The sequence below is a fragment of the Chlorocebus sabaeus genome, chromosome 18 (genome assembly GCF_047675955.1).
Source record: "Chlorocebus sabaeus isolate Y175 chromosome 18, mChlSab1.0.hap1, whole genome shotgun sequence".
Classification (NCBI taxonomy): domain Eukaryota; kingdom Metazoa; phylum Chordata; class Mammalia; order Primates; family Cercopithecidae; genus Chlorocebus; species Chlorocebus sabaeus.
In genome coordinates, this window is record NC_132921.1 from 61,255,717 (window position 1) to 61,272,700 (window position 16,984).

The following is a 16,984-nucleotide window of genomic DNA, read 5'->3' on the forward strand; positions in this document are numbered from 1 at the left end:
TGTATTGTTAAGTTTAGCCTAAAGTCTCTTTACATATCTCAAGTTCAGCTTAAAGGTTTCTCAGTACATAGAACTGTAGCCTAACTCGATGTGTAAACAGACTGTACCTTACTCTCGTGCCAATCACTAAGTTTCAGCCAACCAAAGGCAGCAAACTGTTCAAACCATATTCAAATAAGGCAAACGCTGAACTGTAACTAATATGGCTGTTGCTGTATCTCACTTTCATTTTCCATACATCACTTTCCTTCTGTTCACAAATCTACATCAACTACACAGCTGGGCTGAAGCCTCTGAACCTATTATGCTTCAGGGGCTACCTGATCTGTGAATTGTCCTTTGCTCAATTAAACTCTGCCAAACTAAATTTGTCTAAGGCTTTTCTTTTAACCTTATTCATCATAAAAAGAAAAATTTTAGTTCAAAAACTTAAAATCTGATCATCTAAAAATGAAACTGTCCAGTAGAAATGCTTAGCTCTCACTGTGGTAATTTTGTGAATGTGGAGGAAACTACTAAACTTTGATATACTAAATAGACAGCTCTATCCCACATTTATGTTTATTAAAAACTGACATAAACAAACACAACCTGTACAAAAAATATCCCAAATCCCATATGACTTTGAAACAGTAATCTTGAGAGACATTATCGCCTAGGACCCCCTCTTCCTCTGCCACGGCCACGTCCTCTTCCTCTTCCTCTGCCTCTGCCTCTTCCTGCAACTGAAGGAAAAGAAAAACAAACCAAGCTCAATTCTCTTCTGCACGAATGTTACCAAGACACCACAAACAACATTTACACACACACCTTTCCCCGTTTATAGCTCTGTATTAGTAGCTACAGTAAATAAAAGTTTAACTAGCTTCTGTTAAATGTGTTAGACTTCAGATTCTCCCCACCCCACAACACATTATCATGCAGAACCAAGAACTAAAGGCCTAGGGAGATTATTATTTGTTTCATTTCAATTTATTTACTAAGAAATGTGTCAAACTTAAAAAAATAATTTTTCTTTATATCATGTCTCAAATTCACCATAAAATGATTTGAATCTCACAAAAAAAGGAAGATACATATCATAGAATAGAACATGATCACCTTGATGCCAGAGTTTTGGTACTGAATAAAATCCAAGCAAGTTAATTCAAAACCAGGGAAGTTTAAATCTATTACATCAAATCACAAACTTATTAACTCTTCAGAAAATTAAAACTATTTTGACCTACACATAATCTAGTGCTTTAATCCATATAGCAATATCCCTATCACTGGGTCATCCTAACTCTAGTTGAGTATCACGGTGATAGGGAATTTATCACCCAAATAAACTTATTTCATCTTCAGACAGCTAAGAATATTAGAAAATCCTGACACAGAAGTCAGTTACATTCTAAATGTTTTGCTTTTTTTTTTTTTTTTTTTTTTAAATACAGGGTCTCACTCTGTAGTCCAGCCTGGAGTGTAATCACACCTCACTGCAGTCTTGAACTCCTGGGCTCAAGTGATCCTCCCACCTAAGCCTCCTGAGTAGCGGGGACTACAGGTACAAGCCATCAGGTCTGGCTAATTTTTTAATTTTTTGTAGAGATGAGGTCTCCCTTTGTTGCCCAAGCTGCTTTCGAACTCGTGGACCAAAGCAATCCTCCAGCCTCAGTCTACCAAAGTGGTGGGATTACAGGTGTGAGCCACCGCACCTGGCCACATTAGAAATTTGTATACATTGATTCTAGTCTTACCATTCCAAGCAATAAACAGTGAGTTTAAGATGCTAATTAAGGGACATTCCACAAAATAACTGGCCCGTACCCTTACAAAGTGTTAAGGTCACAAACGGAAAACTGAGGCAAACCAGCTGATATGCATTAAAGGAAACTAAGGAAACGTAACAACTAAATGCAACCTGTTGTACTGGATTGGATCTTGGACCAGGAAAAGGACATTAGAGGGACAATCAGAGAAACGTGAGAAAGGTCTCTAGATAATATAATAGTGTCGCATCAATATAAAATTTCTATTTTTTGTAGTTACATGAAATTTTAACATTTAGACAATGTTGGTGAAAAGTGTATGGGAATTCTGTGTACTATTTTTGCAACATTTTGTGTCTAAAATTATTTCAAAATGAAGTGTTAGAATGGGGGGAAAAACAGAGTTGGAGCAGTGTTGTAAACAACAACAACAACAATAAAAGGGCTGGGCACCTGTAATCCCAGCTACTCGGGAGGCTGAGGCAGGAGAATTACTTGAACCTGGGAGGCAGAGGTTGTAGTGAGAGGAGATCGCGCCACGGCACTCCAGCCTGGGCGACAGAGCATGACTCTGTCTCAGAAAAAAAAAGAAATAAAAAGAAAAGAAAATGGACCAGGTATGATGGTGGCTCACACCTGTAATCCCAGCACTTTGAGAGGCCACAGCAGGATTGTTTGAGACCAAGAGTTCAAGACTAGCCTGGACAACATAGGGAGACCCTGTCTCTACAAAAAAATAAAAAAATTAGCCAGATTTGGTGGTGCATATCTGTATAAAAGAAAGATAAATTAAGAAAACAACTTTTTAAGAAGTGGGGAGTGGGTGGGGGGCAGGCATAAATAATTTTATTTATTTATTTTTTTGAGACAGAGTTTCACTCTTGTTGCCCAGGCTGGAGTGCAATGGCACGATCTCAGCTCACGGCATGGGCCACCGCGCCTGGCCAATTTCAGTTATTTTAAACTATACTATTTTAAATGTGTACACACAAAAACAGTAAGTCTAGGACGCATGTTAAAATGAACCAAATTGACCACACTTATCTCCAATTTCTTCTGAAATAGTATTTATGATAGAAAAGGAACAAAAATGATAAGTACCCAGAAGAACAAAGAAAAGCAGAGAAAACATAGTAGATAAAAAGATTTCGGCTGGGCGCGGTGGCTCATGCCTGTAATCCCAGCACCACTTTGGAAGGCTGAGGCAGGTGAATCACTTGAGGTCAGGGGTATGAGACCAGCCTGATCAACACGATGAAACCCCGTCTCTACTAAAAATACAAAATTAGCCGGGTGCAGTGGCACACACCTATAATCCCAGCTACTTGGGAGGCTGAAACAGAAGTATCGTTTGAACCCATGAGGCGGAGGTTGCAGTGAGCTGAAATCGCGCCACTGCACTCCAGCTTGGGTAACAAGAGTGAAACTCCATCTAAAAAAAAAAAAAAAAAAAAAAAGAAAAAAAAAATTTTTTTTTCAACAAAATTTTAAATCAGAAAATAGACTGGGAACTGTAACATTTAGTAAAGGAAGAATAACTTCTCAGTGTGGAGTAAGATGATATGAGGCAGGGGGCTTTCAATCATCAATTCCCTCACAGGTAGGTAGGTAGTTAAAAAATGCAGAATAACCCTAAAGACATTAAGGCAAAAAGTCCTCAGATTTGAAAATACAGTCAGCCTTCAATATCCATGGGTTCCACGTCCATGGATTTAACCAACTTTAGGCCTATGATGGTTGTCAGACTTTTTCTTGTCATTAACGCCTAAACAATACAATATAACTATCTACAGAGTATTTACATTATACTGGGTATTACAAGTAATCTAGAGATGATTTAAAGTGTACAAAAGGATGTGCAGAGGTTAGATGGAAACACTATTACCATTTTATGAAAAGGGACATGAGCATCTGTAGATTTTGGTACCCACAGGGGGTTCTTGCAAAGTGGAAAGCAGCATGATACACAGGACCGAGAGAGAGGTTAAATCATTGTTTTTCAAGCTATGGATTACAACCATATTATTATTATTATTTTGAAACAGAGTCTCACTCTGTGGCCCAGGCCGGAGTGCAGTGGCATGATATTGGCTCACAGCAACCTCCGCCTCCCGGGTTCAAGTGATTCTTCTGCCTCAGCCTCCCAAGTAACTGGGACTAAAGGCATGCGCCACCACACCCATTTTTTTTTTTTGCATTTTTAGTAGAGATGGGGTTTCTCCATGTTGACCAGGCTGGTCTGGAACTCCTGGCCTCAGGTGATCTGCCCGCTTCGGCCTCCCAAAGTGCTGGGATTACAGGTGTGAGCCACCCTGCCTGACTGCATCAGTATTTGCCTTTTTTTTTCTTTCTTTTTTTTTTTTTTTAAAAAAAAAAGACAGTGGCTCTCTCTGCCGCCCAGGCTGGAGTGCAGTGGTGAGATCTCAGCTGCAACCTCCGCCTCCTGGGTTCAAGTGATTCTCCTGCCTCAGCCTCCTGAGTAGCTGGGATTACAGGCACCCACCACGACGCTCACGAGGTTTCACCATGTTGGCCAGGCTGGTCTCGAACTCCTGACCTCGTAATCCACCCGCCTTGGCCTCCCAAAGTGCTGGGATTACAGGCGTGAGCCACTGTGTCCGGCCGCATCAATGTTTTTATTTATTTTTTTTTTTTTTTGAGACGGAGTCTCGCTCTGTCGCCCAGGCTGGAGTGCAGTGGCCGATCTCAGCTCACTGCAAGCTCCGCCTCCCGGGTTCACGCCATTCTCCTGCCTCAGCCTCCCGAGTAGCTGGGACTACAGGCGCCCGCCACCGCGCCCGGCTAGTTTTTTGTATTTTTTAGTAGAGACGGGGTTTCACCATGTTAGCCAGGATGGTCTCGATCTCCTGACCTCGTGATCCACCCGTCTCGGCCTCCCAAAGTGCTAGGATTACAGGCTTGAGCCACCGCGCCCGGCCTGCATCAATGTTTTTAATAGCAACACCAGGAGTTATAATACACATTATAGGAAATATTAAACAACAAAGACACTTGTGTTGTTTGCAAATATTTACATTATGAATAGTGTGGATTAGGATTAGCATTCACAAAAATTTTTATAATCCGTCAAACTTACCAGCTTCCCTTTTCTTAGATTTCACCTTAGGTTCAACATCCACAAGTAGTGTATCCAGAGGTAAACTGTCTGGTAGAATAAAATACCGAATGTTATTTCCTCGAATACTCAGTGTTTCCAGCTGTACAGGTTCTCTGTTCTTCAGGGTCATTTTCACAGCTTTAAGATGTGTATTCATGCTGACATCCACACCTAAAAAGAAAAATAATTGGGCAGTTATTAGTATGATAAAAGTCAGGCAACTAATTAATCTACTGAGCCACAGTAAATACTGGCCTACAAAAGAATACTGTTCTGCTACAGTGCAAGTTTTCTATGACATAATTTAGCACATATGGGGGAATAATGTCAGTATAAATCAGCAGTGTTTCCTTCCTAGAGATTTTTCCTAGCACACTAATGTTTTGCTTACAGAAATGAATACAGCAAGCAATGGAAGAACCCTGACTGGGCTTCAGGCTCACTACTGATCTGACAGGTATTTCTTGAATGTTTCTCCCACTGTCTTTGTAACTTTCTCATAATCCCCATTCCACTAAACTATCCTCACCTTTGTTTCTGCTTCTCTCTATATGTAATAATTGTTACCGCTTTTGTTAAGAATATTTTGATTACAAAGTTACACAGGCTTTTAAGTAGTCTGCAACACCTATTCTTCTCATTAAGCTACTATTTTTAGTATGAGAGTTTACAAAATACAAAGCAATTTTTCAGGGTGATCATATGACATTATAGCTGAAACACCTGAATATTGAAGCCTTTACCAAATTATACCTGAACTAATGGGATAACTAAAGACCTACTTAGGCCAGGTGCGGTGGCTCATGCCTGTAATCCCAGCACTTTGGGAGGCCGAGGCGGGCGGATCAACAGGTCTTCTGACCAGCCTGGTCCAGTTCAAGATCAGCCTGGCTGACATGCTGAAACCTCGTCTCTACTAAAAAATACAAAAATTAGGCCAGGTGCAGTGACTTGACTCACGCCTGAAATCCCAGCACCCTGGGAGGCCGAGGCAGATGGATCATGAGGTCACAAGTTCGAGATCAAAACCCTATCTCTACCAAAAATAATCAGACCCTGGAGGCGGAGGTTGCAGTGAGCTGAGACTGTGCCACTGCACTCCAGCCTGGGCAACAGAGTGAGAATCCGTCTCAAAAAAAAAAAAAAAAAAAAATGTACCCAGGCATGCTGGCAGGCACCTGTAGTCCCAGCCACTCGGGAGGCTGAGACAAAAGAATTGCTTGACCCCAGGCAGCGGAGGTTACAGTGAGCCGAGATCATGACACTGCACTCAAGCCCAGGTGACAGAGCAAAACTCTGTTTCAAAAAAAAAAACAAACCAATCAATTACATAATTCAGACAAAAGAATAAGGGTCTGTACTACAGTAACGTTCATTAAGCAATCAAAAAATAAACTCTGGATAGCAGGTAAAAGAGAAGAAAAAAATGTTATAAAAGTAGTCCAACCTCCGTACCTGTGATTGTTCCATGGACCTGTGTTCCATTCTTCAATTCAATGGTTACAGTTTCATGACTCAATTTCATCAAAAATCTATAAATAGGAATAAAACCATTTTTACCTGCAACACTTTAAAATCACATTTATTAAGGTAAAACAACTAGATGCTGAAAATTTGTAGATGCTATCTGCATCAATTCCTATCAATAATACGCTAACAATCTCAGCTTTCCTGAATTATATCCTCAACCTTTATGAAGGAACACAACAATACTAACATAAATTGTCATTTGGACGTTTCTAATTCTCAAACCTCAAATCTAGACATACAAGATCTCAGACTCATAAATCATGAAAAAGAAATAAAGAATTACAGTTGGTAAAAAGATTACAAGCTTATTACAATATTTATATATAAAGCAAAAATCTCCCTTCCTAACCCCCTGCACTGTGGGTATGTAGGAATATTATTCCAGATCATTTTATATGCACATTCATAAGCATATATACAGATTTCTTTTTACATAAATTGGGTCATATTTTATTCACATCTGTAACTTGTAGTTCTCGTTTAGCAGTTTATATTGGACATATTCCCATTTCAACATACAAAACACTCTAAGAACTGAGACTGGGTACGGTGGCTCATGCCTGTAATCCCAGCACTTAGGGAGACCGAGGTGGGCAGATCATCTGAGGTCAGGAGTCCAAGACCAGCCTGGCCAACATGGTGAAACCCCATCTCTATAAAAACACAAAAATGAGCTGGGCAGGATGGCATGCGCCTGTAATCCCAGCTACTCAGGAGGCTGAGGCAGGAGAATCGCTTAAACCTGGGAGGCAGAGGCTGCAGTGAGCTGAGATCGCACCACTGCACTCCAGCCTGGGGAGAGAGCAAGTACTCCATCTCAAAAAAAAAAAAAAAAAAAAATTAGCCAGGCATGATGGAGCACGCCTGTAATCCCAGCTACTTGGAACTCGGGAGGCAGAGGCTGCAGTGAGGTGAGATTGTTCCAGTGCACTCCAGCCTGAGCGACAGAGCAAGACTCCATCTCAAAAAAAAGCCAAAATAACAAAATAACATTCTAAGAACTGAAAAGTATTCCACTATATGGAAATGTCAAAATTTATTACCTCCTTGTTGATGGACATTACTTTGGTTCAATTTTTTCCCATTACAAACCCAATTATGCACACCCTCATCAACACAAGTTGCTGTCTTTCAAATTTTTGTCAATTTGATGGGGGGGAAATTTGGTTTTTCCTTAATTACTTGTGAGACTGAATATCTTTTCATTAATATGGGAAAATTATTTCTTCCGTGAATTACCTGTTCACATTATTTACACATTCTCAATTAGGTTGAGTTTTTCTTTTATTTTCTACTGGTTTGCCAGTCATTCAAGTTTGTGGTTTATGGTTTCTTTAGTCATAAAACTTTTTTCACTTTTATGTTTTGAATCTGTTCATCTTCCTGGGATACATAATTTGCCTAGGAAAGGGTTTTTTCTATGCCAAGATTGTAAAAGATAGTATCTTATTTTCTTCTACTTTTAGAGTTTTAATCTACTTGGAATTGATCTTTTTTATGCAGTGTAAGGCACAAATCTGTCTTTATTACTTTCCCCAACTGAATAGCCAGTTGCCTTGCTAATATATAATGAACAAACTATCCACTTCTTTCTTCATCTAGATTTCTGTTCTCTCCTTTTAATAACATTTTGCAGAGGAAGAAAAGTTGAAGGGTTTACAAATATTGTCAATTGCCAGTGCAGAGGTTAATGCCTGTAATTTCACCACTTTGAGAGGCCAAGGTGGGATGACTGCTTGAAGCCAGGAGTTCGAGACCTGCCTGGTCAACAGAGCAAGATCCTGTCTCTACAGAAATAAAAACAAAAAAATTTAGTTGGTCGGGCACGGTAGCTCATGCCTGTAACCCCCGCACTTTGGGAGGCCGAGGTAGGTGGATCATGAGGTCAGGAGTTGGAGACCAGCTTGGCCAATATGGTGAAACCCCATTTCTGCTAAAAATACAAAAAATTAGCCGGGTGTGGTGGTGCAGGTCTGTAATCCCAGCTACTCAGGAGGCTGAGGCAGGAGTATCACTTGAACTTGGGAGGCAGAGGTTGCAGTGAGCCAATATCGTGCCATTGTGCTACAGACTGGGTGACAGAGCAAGACTCCATCTCAAAAAAAAATAAAAATAAAAAAATTAGCTGAGCATGTTGGTTCATGCCTGTAGTCCCAGTTCCTTGGAATCTGAGGTAGGAGGATCACTTGAGCCCAGACTTCGAGGTTGCAACGAGCCATGATTGTGTCACTGCCCTGGAGCCTATGTGGCAGGGAAAGACTCTTTTAAAAAAATTCTATTTTTTTTTTTTGGAGACAGAGTCTCACTCTGTCGGTGAGGCTGGAGCACAGTGGCATGATCTTGGTTCACTGCAACCTCCGCCTCTTGGGTTCAAGCAATTCTGCCTCAGCCTCCGAAGTAGCTGGGACTACAGGCACCTGCCACCACACCTGGATGATTTTTGCATTTTTAGTAGAGACAGGGTTTCACCATGTTGGGCTGGTCTCGAACTTCTGACCTCAGGTGATCTGCCCACCTCAGCCTCCCAAAGTGCTGGGATTATAGGTGTAAACCATGGGGCCTGGCCCTTTTTTTTTTTTTTAAAGACAAGAGTCTTAGCCAGGTGCAGTTGCTCATGCCTGTAATTACAGCACTTTGGGAGGCCGAGGCAGGCGGATCACCTGAGGTCAGGAGTTCGAGACAAGCCTGGTTAACATGGCGAAACCCCGTCTCTACTAAAAATATAAAAAAATTAGCCAGACTTGGTGGCACATTACTGTAATCCCAGCTACTGGGGAGGCTGAGGCAGGAGAATTGCTCGAGCCCAGGAGGCGGAGGTTGCAGTGAGCCAAGATTGTGCCACTAAACTCTAGCCTGGACGATAGAGCGAGACTCCATCAAAAACAAACAAACAAGCCAGGTGTGGTGGCTCACGCCTGTAATCCCAGCACTTTGGGAGGCCGAGAGGGGCGGATCACGAGGTCAGGAGATCGAGACCATCCTGGCTAACACAGTGAAACCCCGTCTCTACTAAAAATACAAAAAATTAGCCAGGTGTGATGGCGGGTGCCTGTAGCCCCAGCTACTCGGGAAGCTGAGGCAGGAGAATGGAGTGAACCCAGGAGGCGGAGTTTGCAGTGAGCCGAGATTGTGCCACTGCACTCCAGCCTGGGTGACACAGCGAGACTCCGTCTCAAGAAACAAACAAACAAACAAACAAACTACAACAAAAAAAACAGATCACATCATCTCAAAGTAAGTTGTAGGCATTGACACTTCAGCATGCATTTTGTAATGACGATCTCCTATGTAACCATAATCTCACAATCAAATCTAAGAAAATGAACCCTACACTATCATACAACACACAGGTCATATACCAACTTTTAGTCTATAATATATACCTTATATTAATAGATCCTATCATCTATCACACTAAATGGTACATGTAAGATAACCTATTATCCTCCTGCACTAGACTATTGTTGAGGGTAGGGATCGTAACCTCTATATCTAATCCTAGACTGTAATAGGCACTGAATAATGCTGGCAGAAATGTTTCAATGAATAAAGGGAAACCAACCTTAAAATGTCTTTTTTAAATTTCTTTTTTCTTTTTAGTGGTATAGACAGCCATCACAAAAAAAATTACTTGGTCTAGGATATTATAAGCCTCAAACTTTAAAAAGACTCATGAGTTGAATCTCTTTTTATATATGACATCAAGAAAATGTTTCTCTCAATGAATTGGTAACACCTGATTTCATCAGCTAATTATTCAGCTCCAAATTTAACAATCAATTATAACTAGAAAAGCCTGGAATTTTGAACGAATGGCTTCCTCCCATTATCAAGTTTTCGTTTATCTTTTTTTTTTTTTTTGAGATGGTGTCCTATTGGTCGCCCAGGCGGGAGTGCAGTGGCGCGATCTTGGCTCACTGCAACCTCCGCCTCCCAGGTTCACGCCATTCTCCTGTCTCAGCCTCCCGAGTAGCTGGGACTACAGGCGCCCGCCACCTCGCCCGGCTAGTTTTTTGTATTTTTAGCGGGGATGGGGTTTCACCGTGTTAGCCAGGATGGTCTCGATCTCCTGACCTCGTGATCCACCTGCCTCGGCCTCCCAAAGTGCTGGGATTACAGGCGTGAGCCACTGCGCCTAGCCTGTTTTTATCTTTTATATGAACTTACTATCCCAGTTAGTGTAAGAACTTTTACTATAAAAGTTCTTCACATCATTTTTGGAAGCAAAGAAGACAAATAAAAGGGAAAAAATACCTTATGTGGCCAGGCGCGGAGGCTCAGGTACATAAAAGATATGTAAAAATAATCATAAGTTGTAGAATGCAATAGAGATATACAGAGGTTTTTAGTTTTTTTCCCTGAGTAGCTGAGACTATAGGAATGTGCCACCATGCCCGGCTAATATTTTTTAAATTTTTAAATTTTTTGTAGAGATGTGGTTTTGCCATGTTGCCTAGGCTGGTCTTAAACTCCTGGGCTCAAGCAATCAGCCTGCCTCAGTCTCCCAAAGTGCTGGGATTACAAGCGTGAGCCACTGCACCCAGCTACACACAGGTTTTTTTTTTTTTTACTAAGAATATATTGTAGCATGTGGAGAAGGGAATCAGGTATTAGGGGACTTCTAGTAAGAAGCCTGAAAAGTTGGAAATACGCAGCCAGAAGAAACAAAAGAAATATACAGCATAAGGCACAGAGTAATTACAGATATTAAGATGGAGTCTCACTGTGTTGCCCAGGCTGGAGTGCAAGGGCACAATCTCAATCTGAGCTCACTACAACCTCCACTTCCTGGGTTCAAGTGATGCTTGTGCCTCAGTTTCCCAAGTAGTTGAGCGCACGCCACCACAACCAGCTAATTTTTGTATTTTTAGTAGAGACAGGGTTTCACCATGTTGGCCCGGCTGGTCTCCAACTCCTGACCTCAAGTGATCCGCCAGCCTCGGCCTCATAAAGTGCTATGATAACAAGTGTGAGCCACCACACCAGACCGATGAAATGTTAAGTTCAATATTTAAGGTCCTATGAGTAGAGAGGAGTTAGGCAGGTTCCCTTCTCGGAAAGCCCTAAGCTCTGTTAGAGAATTCCTCTAGGAGACCTACTGAAGGATTTTCATCAATGAAGAGGAGTACCAGGCTCATATGCACATTTAAAAGAGAACCTAGGGCAAATGTTCAGAAACAGATTTTAGAAAGACAAGAGACAAAAGTATAATCTCTAGGAAGACAAATTATGTGACTAAAGCAGTACATATACAAGTTAAAACTACAGTAATTGAGATATAAGAAACAACAAATAGATCAACGAAACAATACAAGCAAACATTTATTTCTGGTCCCACATTTACATGGTTGATTTAGCCGGGATTACAGGCGCTTGCCACCACAATCAGCTAGTTTTTGTATTTTTTTTTTCTTTTTAGTAGAGACTGGGTTTCTCAAATTCGAGGCCAGCCTGGGCAACACAGGAAGACTCTCATCTCTTAAGAAACAAAACAGGCCGGGCATGGTGGCTCATGCCTGTAATCCCAACACTTTGGGAGGCCAAGGCAGGCGGATCACAAGGTCAAGAGATGGAGACCATCCTGGCCAACAAGGTGAAACCCCGTCTCTATTAAAAATACAAAAATTAGCTGGGCATGGTGGCGTGCGCCTATAGTTCCGGCTACTTGGGAGGTTGAGGCAGGAGAATCGCTTGCACCCGGGAGGCAGAGGTTGCAGTGAGCCGAGATTGCGCCACTGCACTCCAGTCTAGCAACAGAGTGAGACTTTGTCTCAAACAAAAACAAAAACAAAAAGATAAAAACAGGCTGGGCACGGTGACTCATGCTTGTAATCTCAACGCTTTGGGAGGCCAAGGCAGGTGGACCATGAGGTCAGGAGTTCGAGACCAGCTTGGCCAACATAGTGAAACCCTGTCTCTACTAAAAATACAAAAATCAGCCAGGTGTGGTGGCACATGCCTGTAGTCCCGGCTACTCGGGAGGCTGAGGTGGGAGAATCACTTCAGTCTGGGAGGTAGAGGTTGCAGTGAACCAAGATCGTGCCATTGTACTCCAGCCTGGGTGACAGAGTGAGACTCCATCTCAAAAAGAAACAAATAAACAAGGAAAAAACCAACTAAACCCTAAGGAGATGCCACTACATACCCACTAAAATGGCTAAAATTACAAACTGAGCAAACAGCACCACACACTGGTGAGGATGTGGAGCAACTGTTATTCTAACATTGTTACTGGAAGTGTAAAATGGTACAACCACTTTGGAAAATGGTCTGGAAATTTCTCATAAAGCTAAACACATAACAACTATGCTACAGTCCATCAACTCCACTCTTACGTATTCACCCACAAGAGTTTATTTCCCTCCAAAAACTTGAAGAATATTCAACGTTGTTGTAAACAAAATACATAAGTTTTTATTTATTTTCTTTTCTTGTAATTTTTTAAAATAAAGAGCTTTTTTTTCTTGAGAGGAGTCTTGCTCTGTTGCCCAAGCTGGAGTGCAATGGTGCGATCTCAGCTCACTGCAATCTCCACCTCCCAGGTTCAAGGGATTCTTCGGCCTCAGCCTCCCTCGTAGCTGGGATTACAGGTACCTGACACCACGCCCAGCTACTTTTTTCGGTATTTTTAGTAGAGAGCGGGTTTCACCATGTTGCTCAGGCTGGTCTCAAACTCCTGACCTCAAGGGATCCACCCGCCTCGGCCTCCCATAGTGCTGGGATTACAGACATGAGTCACTGTGCCCAGCCTAAAATACAGAACTTCCAAACACACAAGGTACTAATACCCAGTAATAAAAATGAACACATCACTGATACACTTCACAATGTGGATGAATCTCTAAAACATGTGAGTAAAAGGAGTTTTACACAAAAATACTTTATGATTCCAAATATATGAAATCCTAGTGCAGGCAAAATTCATGTATGGTGGAAGAAACTGGTTGCATCTAGGGGTATGGAGCCAGAGGTTGCCTGGGAAAGGCTTGAGGAAACTGAGGTTTTGGTCATGTTACTTCTCTTGATAGAGGTTTAGGTTACAAAAGTGCTTACATTTTTCAATAGCAGGAAATATACGCTGCATTTCATTGTATTAAGATATTTACCTCAAAGAAGGAAAACAAAAATCCATGAGTGGGATAAAAAGGGCCTGAACCTCAGTGGTGGTGACTGGAATGAAAGGAGGCTACTATGGGCAGGACAAATACACAATTATCCCTCCCTAACTGAACCCAGGAAGCAAATGGATTCAACTTATTTTCAGATGAATCTTTCAGTATCTGAATTCTTTCTACTTAGTGAAACTTAGATATCAAATAGATAACACGGTGTCCCTCAGTATCAAAACACACTATTTGAACCCAAAAAACAAACAGGAAAATGTGGGACACTTTTATGCAGTAGGTAAAACTGGCAAAACTGGCAATGTATCAAATGTCAAGGACATCAGGAGAGAGAAAGTCAAGCTCACCTCCCAGGTTTTTGGTTAGGGTGACAGTGAGAATAAGGATGACAACGCTACCAACTAATACATAGAAATAAGTCTACTGAAAATGCAGTTAGTCAAACAATCATTTTCTGGAAGAAAAATACATTCTCTAGTAAGAAAAAAAATTTCTTTCTATATTTGACCTAAGACACAAAACAGGATTCAGTCCAGGTTTTAAAAATTACTGGAAAATTGCCATAACATGCAATATCTTTAAAGGGAACAAATGAAATCCAAGGTGTATTACATAAAATTGAACTGTGAGTAGATTAAGATTCAGATTGGCAGGTATGGAGAAATTTCAAAAAATGTTGTAATTTTTTTTTTTTTTTTTTTTTTTGAGACGGAGTCTCTCTCTGTCGCCCAAACTGGAGTGCAGTGGCCGGATCTCTGCTCACTGCAAGCTCCGCCTCCCGGGTTCACACCATTCTCCTGCCTCAGCCTCCCGAGTAGCTGGGACTACAGGCGCCCGCCACCTCGCCTGGCTAGTTTTTTGTATTTTTTAGTAGAGACGGGGTTTCACCTTGTTAGCCAGGATGATCTCGATCTCCTGACCTCGTGATCCGCCCGTCTCGGCCTCCCAAAGTGCTGGGATTACAGGCTTGAGCCACCGCGCCCGGCCGTAATTTTCTTTTTTGAGACGGAGTCTCGCTCTGTTGCCCAGGCTGGAGCACAGTGGCGCGACCTTGGCTCACTACAACCTCCCGGGATCAAGCGCCTCTCTTACCTCAGCCTCCTGAGTAGCTGGGATTACAGGCGCCCGCCACCACGCCCGGCTAATTTTTGTATTTTTTCAAAAGACGCGGTTTCACCACGTTGGCCAGGCAGGTCCTGAACTCCTGACTTCAGGCGATCCGCCTGCCTCAGCCTCCCAAAGTGCTGGGATTACAGGCGTGAGCCACCGCGTCCAGCCTAAAAAATGCACTTTAAATTCTATGACTTCCTATCCAAAATTATAGTTCAAATAAAAATACACCAAAAATTAACCTTAATTGTCTTTTGTACCAACTCCTCCCTGAATATAATTTTTTTTTTTTTTTTTTTGAGACGGAGTCTCGCTCTGTTGCCCAGGCTGGAGTGTAGTGGCTGATCTCAGCTCACTGCAACCTCTGCCTCCTGGGTTCAAGCGCTTCTCCTGCCTCAGCCTCTTGAGTAGCTGGGATTACAGGCGCGCGCCACCACGCCCAGCTAATTTTTGTAATTTTAGTAGAGACGGGGTTTCACCATGTTGGTCAGGCTGGTCTCAAACTCCTGACCTAGTGATCTGCCTGCCTTGGCATCCCAAAGTGCTGGGATTATAGGCGTGAGCCACTGCGCCTGGCCTCCTCCCTGAATATTGAAGGCTTTTATGTGTTATTTTAAACGTTTCAAACAAACGTTATTTCAGACGTGATCTACTTGTCTGTCATCCCCACTAACCAGAAAGCTCCAACAAGGGTCTGCCTTTTAAAAAATTCTATTACCAGCGCCTAGTAGGTAACAGGTGCCCAATAACTATTTAGCGGACAATGACAATCCTTGACTCAAAAGGAAAGAAACAAGCTAAATATTTATAATTGCTGGCTTAGTTATTAGAAACGTCTGCCTCTGTTCCAGGCTCAGTCTCAAGGAAAAAGACCAAAACCAAATCTACTTGCAGGTAGTTTGGAATTAGTCTCCAGAAGACTCACCTAAGTGACAGGGTCTATTTCTCTCGAAACAAATAAAACAGAATAACTATATATTATCTGGGTAATCAGCCACAATTACGTTGTGATAATTTCTGCCCTATATTGGGAGATTCTCCTAAATAAAAAGCCTACCTTAACAGGAAAGAGGTGGAATAATCAGTCATAAGTCTAAGGAGAATCAAAAGATAAACCTAAAAATCGGCCGGGCGCAGTGGCTCACACCTGTAATCTCAGCCCTTTGGGAGGGCGAGGCAGGCAGAAGGCTTGAGCCCAGGAGTTCGAGACCAGCCTGGTCAACAAAGTGAGATACCGTCTTATTTAAAAACAAAAACAAAAACTTGTGAAGCCAGAAGTCTTTCTCTGATTTAAAATAGTTTGCAAACAGGTTTGTTTCCAGGTAAGCTCATACAGCTTTCTAAGTAGTCTTAAGTAGGGCTGGAGTTCCACTCAAAAAGAAAATCAGTAACTGTAAGAGGGAGATGTCTCCCAGGCGGCGCTGCACCTTGAAAGCCTCTAAGTCACTAGGCGGGAACAAAAGGCTCGGCCTTTATACCAGTATCTTGGCAGACACGCGGGATCCGCGAGCGACCCAGGCGGAAGCCCAGGCCCGAGCACGAGCTGCGGGCGCAGTACGGCCGGCCGTTAGCAGGCCGCGCACACGCGGCTTTCCCGCCTCCTGCAAATGGGAGAGCCCAGCCTTCCGGACTCCGGGCCAAGCCCTCCCTCCACAGCCCCCAGAGCTGCTTGGTCACTCCCTCACCTCACGAGCTTCATCCTAGCGGCGCCGTCACCCTTCGGGTCCGAGAGCGCACAGAATCCAACAACCGAATACTGACCGACTGCAGTATGAATGGCCGGAAGCGCCTACTCCAGGGACTCCGGTCGTAAAGGGCGCGCGGAGCACAGCAGACGCACGGCGGAAACGCCGAGGCTGCGCTGGGCCGCACTATCTTCCGGTCGCGAGGAGCGCGACTGCGTCCCCTGGCGGCTGGAGGTTGCCTTGCCACGACTGAGGGTGTTGAGGGCTGGTCTAAGAGGAAAAGTGTCCCACAAGAGAGGGAGATTCGAAGAGATTAAATCCAATTAATACGACTGTCGCACTTTGGGAGGCCGAAGCGGGGGGTATCACCTGAGGTCAGGAGTTCAAGACCAGCCTGGCCAATAGGGTGAAACCCCCGTCTGTACTAAAAATACAAAAAATTAGGCCGGGCGCGGTGGCTCACGCCTGTAATCCCAGCACTTTGGGAGGCCGAGGCGGGCGGATCACAAGGTCAGGAGATCGAGACCATGGTGAAACCCCGTCTCTACTAAAAAATAGAAAAAAATTAGCCGGGCGCAGTGGCGGGCGCCTGTAGTCCCAGGTACTCGGGAGGCTGAGGTAGGAGAATGGCGTGAACCCGGGAGGCGGAGCTTGCAGTGAGCCGAG

General features: G+C 43.0%; 1 protein-coding gene across 1 annotated transcript; it reads right to left on the minus strand.

The window, feature by feature from the left end:
* Window positions 1-545: 545 nt before the first annotated feature.
* SNRPD1 (small nuclear ribonucleoprotein D1 polypeptide) lies at window positions 546-16,510 on the minus strand. Its single transcript, XM_007974477.3, has 4 exons — window positions 16,319-16,510; window positions 6,325-6,401; window positions 4,849-5,040; window positions 546-725 (listed from the first exon to the last, which is right to left on the minus strand). Exons 1-4 carry the CDS (start codon window positions 16,330-16,332, stop codon window positions 649-651), a joined length of 360 nt encoding a protein of 119 aa, XP_007972668.1. The 5' UTR covers window positions 16,333-16,510; the 3' UTR covers window positions 546-648.
* Between the last annotated feature and the right edge of the window lie 474 nt (window positions 16,511-16,984).

Bases quoted from the DNA above. Each gene is read 5' to 3' on its own strand.
- SNRPD1 (XM_007974477.3), bottom strand. The intron at 5,041-6,324 runs GTACGGAGGTTG...TTTTCTTTTTAG, and splicing joins GGTCCATGGAACAATCACAG to GTGTGGATGTCAGCATGAAT. The intron at 726-4,848 runs GTAAGTTTGACG...CTTTTCCTTCAG, and splicing joins ATCTAAGAAAAGGGAAGCTG to TTGCAGGAAGAGGCAGAGGC.